The 6,320-nt window shown below is 50.6% G+C and overlaps 1 protein-coding gene across 1 annotated transcript in view; it reads left to right on the top strand.

Moving 5' to 3' along the window:
• The window catches only part of AP1B1 (adaptor related protein complex 1 subunit beta 1), a 26,440-nt gene that overhangs the window by 8,824 nt on the left and 11,296 nt on the right, over positions 1-6,320 (top strand). Inside the window, exons 5-10 of the mRNA XM_057385425.1 lie at positions 71-206; positions 967-1,212; positions 1,865-2,055; positions 2,504-2,725; positions 4,694-4,814; positions 6,002-6,097. Coding sequence (XP_057241408.1) covers positions 71-206; positions 967-1,212; positions 1,865-2,055; positions 2,504-2,725; positions 4,694-4,814; positions 6,002-6,097 — 1,012 coding nt within the window. The remainder of the gene's footprint in view (positions 1-70; positions 207-966; positions 1,213-1,864; positions 2,056-2,503; positions 2,726-4,693; positions 4,815-6,001; positions 6,098-6,320) is intronic.

Below are 6,320 nucleotides of genomic sequence, written 5' to 3' on the forward strand. Positions count from 1 at the left end.
CCATGGGAAGGGACATCCCACGGGCAGCGTGACCCTGCCCTGCCCTGACGGGAGCTGCTCTGTGTCGCAGTGCTCTGTTCCCAGACGTGGTGAACTGCATGCAGACGGACAACCTGGAGCTGAAGAAGCTTGTCTACCTCTACCTGATGAACTACGCCAAGAGCCAGCCCGACATGGCCATCATGGCAGTGAACACCTTYGTCAAGGTGAGGGGACACCACACGCTGGGTCACCACACCAGGGGACACCAAGCRTTGGGTCACCACACCAAGCTGTGAGTTGGGGAGCGTGGGCAGCCTTCCAAAGCCTGTCCCTTCTGGAGGAGGGGCTCTCCAAGCTCTAGAAAACAGATTGAATTTGTCCAGTAATGCAGAAACCCATTTTTTGGCAGCTGTCCTGGTSTGGGCAGCTCTCGTGATCGGGAGCCGTCATGTGAATTTGTGTGCTGAGAAATTCCTCCTGATCTTCCCGTTGGAGATGGGAATTAAACAGTGTGTGAAGAGCCAGGATATTGCCAAATCACTCAGTGAAAAGGCCTGGTGGGCTTCAGAGCAAGTTTGGGCTTTTTAGGGAGGATAAACCCCACATCATAATCCCAAAGTGTGGGATTGTGCCCTGGAGCTAGGATGCAGCAGAGCCCTGTGGGAGAGCTCAGTTTGGGTCCATCAGGGGCTGTTTTTGATACAGATCCATTAAAAAAAAATCCACTGGGGAAGGACAATCCCATCAGCTGCTGCGAGGTTGGCTCAGGCTGGGTTCAGGTCCCTGGTATAAGTGATGAGGGATTCCTGGAGGGAATGAGTCCTGGGAGTGAGGATTGGTGGTGTTGGAACTCAGTGGGTGCAGCACAGGAGAGAAACTTCTCTYGGGTGTCTCATTCTCGAGAGCGGAGTGTGAAAACCTTGGGATTTGAACCCAAATCTGCCTGGAGCCCAGCATTTCCCACCTGCCCTCTGCTCCCTGCAGGACTGCGAGGACCCAAACCCGCTGATCCGGGCTCTGGCCGTGCGGACCATGGGCTGCATCCGTGTGGACAAGATCACRGAGTATCTGTGCGAGCCCCTGCGCAAGTGCCTCAAGGACGAGGACCCCTACGTGCGCAAAACGGCCGCCGTCTGCGTGGCCAAACTGCACGACATCAACGCCCAGCTGGTGGAGGACCAGGGCTTCCTGGACACCCTCAAGGATCTCATCTCAGACTCCAACCCCATGGTGAGTATTTTTTGCCTTCTTCCTCCTCTCTTCATCCCAGCTCTCTCCCATCATCTTCCTCCCAGACTCCTTTTGGTGTTAACAAACCGTTTTTAGGGAATTTTTGCTCCTTAGGATGCGTTCCCTGCCCTGTAACCATGTCTCTCCTGAATGGAGGGTTTCTCCCATCCCCTGGCAGTTTTATTCCTCTGTTCCCAGTGGGAAGGAGGCTGCTCCAGCTGGCTCAGAGCAGAGGGGGAAGCTGGTGTTTGGTTCTGATACCACACAGCCAGCKGCTCTTGCCTCTGCTTTTCCTGGCAGCTGGTCTTTGGCTTTCATCCCTTTCCCTGGGCAGGRGGAACTTTAAACCAGCTTTCCCTAGGGTTTCTCCTCCCTGCTTTTCCAGTCTTGGCCAGGGGGCAGGGTTGAGCCCAGGAGCTGTGTGGGGAGCTCTGGGGAAGGGGAGCAGGGCACAGAGCCACGGCTGCCTCCTGTGGAACGCGTGGGAGCTGTCGGAGATGCGTTGGGGGCGGTGGGGATGGCTCATCCATACCTTCGGATCTGCTGGGGGCAAGTAGCAACTGGAGCCCGGATGTGGGTGGACTGCAGGGGGTAGCTCATCCCTCATGCCACATTCAGTGTCCCCTGACTCGTGTCCTGTCCCCCATGGCAGGTGGTGGCCAACGCAGTGGCGGCGCTGTCGGAGATTGCAGAGTCTCATCCCAGCAGCAACCTCCTGGACCTCAACCCCCAGTCCATCAACAAGCTGCTGACAGCCCTCAACGAGTGCACCGAGTGGGGCCAGATCTTCATCCTGGACTGCCTGGCCAACTACATGCCCAAGGATGACCGGGAAGCCCAGAGGTGAGGGGACTCTAGGCTGGACAGGGGAGGGGACGGGCAGGGCCTGGCACTGCCCCTTCTCTGAGGAGCGGCTTCATCCTCCTGACCCTGCTGCAGGAGTGGGGACRGCGGGCATCTGCTGGAGCTGTGCCTTGGGCACGGCCATCTGGAGCCTGCCCTGGTCCCGGAGTGAGCCCTGGCACTGGGATTGTCCTCCTTGAGCTGCTGAAAATGTGGCTGCAGGGAACAACAGGCACCAGGGAGCCCCAAAACGGGGTCACCGCCAGAGGGTTCGGCACAACCTGGGGAATAACCTTCACTGGGGCATTTGAGAACTGGTCYAGCCTGTTTGGGAAGGTCCCAAAGTGCTGCTCAGCTTTCCTGCAAGTCYTTCCTCAATGCTAGCAGGGGTTTTTCAGCAGGGAGAAGGGCTGGGATCATTTCCTTTCCCTCCTCCTCACCCTGGCAGCATCTGCGAGCGGGTGACGCCACGGCTGTCCCACGCCAACTCGGCCGTGGTGCTGTCGGCCGTCAAGGTGCTGATGAAGTTCATGGAGATGCTGTCCAAGGACCTGGATTATTATGGCACTCTCCTAAAGAAGCTGGCCCCTCCGCTGGTCACCCTGCTGTCAGCAGAGCCCGAGCTGCAGTACGTGGCCCTCCGCAACATCAACCTCATCGTGCAGAAAAGGTGAGTGCCCAGCTGTCCCCTCTTTTCCCAGTGCTCCAGCCACTTTGAGACCAGCACTGTCACAACCCATCCTGTGAGGTGTTTTCTTCTCAGTTATTTAAAATCWAAAAATTTCATCCAAACATCCAAAAATTTAAAATCCACAACCATCATGGAATGGTTTGGTTTTTGGAGGGGTCTTAAAGCTCATCTCACCCCCTGCCATGGGGCACCTTCCACTAGACAGGGTTGTTCCAAGTCCCRTCCAACCTGGCCTTGAGTCAGTCAGGTGAGGGAATGAGCAGCGAGCTAAGCTGGGATCTCCAGTTCCTTTTATCCTTTAGCTGAATTTATTCTTTATTTGGGGCAGCAAAGGATGGCAAAACCAAAAGCTGGGAGACTTCGGAGCAATCATTCCGTGTTTAGGAAAGGAATTTTGAGCTGCCAGCTGCTTTCTCCACAGTTGTCCCCTTTGAAGGAGTGCTCAGAGTCCTTTTGTCCCTTTGCTGCTCTGAAATGCTGGTGGGCAGGAGGTGGCCCAGGCCCCACACGTGTGCCYGGAGCAGAAGTGGCAGCTGCAGAGCCCCGGCCCCGTCAGATGATTCGTCCTCCTCCCGCTCGGCGCCGTGGTCGTCTCTCAAAAATAGCAGCAATTTCTGGGCGAGGTGGAAAGCAATTAATGTCCCTGGGAGTGGGAATGTGGGAGGCAGGAGCTGGCCTAACTCTGACCCAGCTTAGAGAGAGGAGGAGCTGGGCACAAAGGTCCAGTCTAGCCCTGGGCTCTGCATTTGTGGCCCTGCTCCCACCTTACCACAACAAACGGCCCCTGTCGCCTCACGGCTGGCACGTGTTGGTGGCAAGGTTGTGCTCTGTCCCCTTCAAAGGGGAGCCAAGGAACAGAATCCTGGGGGATAATCACGGTGTTTTGGATTCCTTGGCATTAAAAAGCCCCCCAAAACCTTGGGATTGTGCCCAAAGAGCCTCATCCTCCTGGCCTGGAGTGCTCACTCTGAGTGTTTCCCCAGTTTGTGTCTATGGGACAGAATCCTGGGGAATAATCATGATTTTTGGATCCCTTGGCATTGAAAAGATCCCCAAAACCTTGGGATTGTGTCCAAGGAGCCTCATCCTCCTGGCCTGGAGTGCTCATTCTGAATTTCCCCAGTTTGTGTCCACAGGGCAGAATCCTGAGGGAACAACCATGGCGTTTTGGATCCCTTGGCATTAAAAAGCCCCCCAAAACCTGGGATTGTGCCCAAAGAGCCTCATCCTCCTGCCCTGGAGTGCTCACACTCTGTGTTTCCCCAGCTCATGTCCACAGGGCAGAWTCCTGAGGGAACAATCACSGTRTTCTGGATTCSTTRGCATTGAAAAGATCCCCAAAACYTTGGTATTGTCGCCAAGGAGCCTCATCCTCCTGCCCTGGAGCAYTGATTCTCTGAGTTTCCCCAGTTTGTGTTGACAGGGCAGAATCCTGAGGAATAATCCATGTTTTGGATCCCTTGGCATGGAATAAACCCCCAAAACCTTGGGATTGTGTCCAAAGAGCCTCATCCTYCTGSCCTGGAGTGCTCACTCTGAGTGTTTCCCCAGTTTGTGTCTACAGGGCAGAATCCTGGGGATTTGTTTTTGGATCCTTTGGCATTGAATAAACCCCCAAAACCTTGGGATTGTGCCCAAGGAGCCTCATCCTCCTGCCCTGGAGCACTCACTCTCTGCGTTTCCCCAGTTTGTGTCCACAGGGCAGAATCCTTGGAGTGTTTTGGATCCCTTGGCATTAAAAAGCCCCCCAAAACCTTGGGATTGTGCCCAAGGAACCTCATCCTCCTGGCCTGGAGSGCTCACTCTGCGAGTTTYCCCAGTTTGTGTCCACAGGGCGATAATCACCATGATTTGGATCCCTTGGCGTGGAATAAACCCCCAAACTTTGGGATTGTGGTGGAAATGGGTGCACATCCCTCCCTAACCCGTGTCCCTCGCTGCCCCCAGGCCCGAGATTCTGAAGCACGAGATGAAGGTGTTCTTTGTCAAGTACAACGACCCCATCTATGTCAAACTGGAGAAACTGGACATCATGATCCGCCTGGCCTCCCAAGCCAACATAGCTCAGGTCAGGAGCTGCYACATCCCAACCCCAGCCCCAGCTCTGCTTTAGCCATTGAAATAATTGATATTTTAAATATTGACACTTTGTTTATTGTAACAAARATTGTATGAAAAAAGTTACAATTGAAAAGAAGCTTTTCAGAAGATATTTAATTAATATTTTAGATTGTAAATTAAGTCGCTGAAATGAGATAAAGGGAAATTAAAGAGGTTTTTTTCGAAGACATGTAATTAAGATTTTAGGTTGCAAATTAAATTGCTAAAATGAGATAAAGAGAAATTTGTTGTTTAATTATTTTAGGTTAATTATAAATTATTTTAGGTTAAAGAAATGTATTTATATTGAATAAAATATATTGAATATTTAAAATTTTATATTAAAAATATATTCAATATCTTAATATAACCCAATATAATTTAATTTTATATTAATATTAGATATATTAAATTTATATTAATTTATAGATAATAAATATTTTATTTCTATTGAATAAAATAGAGGGGTTTTTTAGTTAGTTTTGGGGTGGGGGAGGCTACAGTTTATAAAAGTTAGGTTTTTATACATTTTATTTTARWTTTTTTTWAAATAGGGGTAGGGAGAGGAAATTATATAAATTGGTTTTGTTGTAAAACTTAAATTTTACAGGTTATTTTTATGGAATATTTATGCGAGAGATAGTTAGGGGCATTATAATTTATTAAAGGAGGGTAGTTGATTTATTAAAGGTTTAGTTATTAAAGGTTAATTTATTAAAAGGGGTAGTTGGGCGGGCTTATAATTTATTAAATGTTTTTTAGAGTGGGGTTTTTTTTGAGGTTTTGTATTATGGGATATAATTGATTATAGGATAGAATTGGTTATAGAGTAAAATTGGTTATAGGATAGAATTGGTTATAGGGTAGAATTGGTTATAGGGTAGAATTGGTTATAGGATAGAAATGGTTATAGGATAGAATTGGTTATAGGGTAGAATTGGTTATAGGGTAGAATTGGTTATAGGGTAGAATTGGTTATAGGGTAGAAATGGTTATAGGGTAGAATTGATTTTGGGTTCATTGTAAAGGACAGATGTTTTTTTTGAAGAGATGTGTTTGGGTATGTGTAAGTCATGCCAGGCCCGTGGGTCAGTGCCCCGCTCTCCTGTGCCCTGTCCCCAGTGCCAGGCTCTGACTGTGCCCCCCGTCCCGCAGGTGCTGGCGGAGCTGAAGGAATAYGCCACGGAGGTGGATGTGGATTTTGTCAGGAAGGCGGTGAGAGCCATCGGCCGCTGCGCCATCAAGGTGGAGGTGAGGGCTGGGACCCAGGGGCACTGTGGGTGGGCAGGGCAGCACTCCCCAGCACGTGGTGGGCTCTCATCCCRGGAATTTGTGACCTGGAGCCACCCCAGGTCTGGGGATGAGTGTGGTTGTTCCACAGGGATCATATGGGGTGCCAGTATTCCATCCCCTTATCCTTTAGGGAGCTGCTTTAGGATCCCTGCCTAAAACAGAGCCAGCAGCTCTGAGTGCA

Source organism: Malurus melanocephalus, unplaced genomic scaffold (genome assembly GCF_030028575.1).
Source record: "Malurus melanocephalus ecotype Western Australia unplaced genomic scaffold, MMel_1.1 scaffold_825, whole genome shotgun sequence".
Lineage (NCBI taxonomy): Eukaryota > Metazoa > Chordata > Aves > Passeriformes > Maluridae > Malurus > Malurus melanocephalus.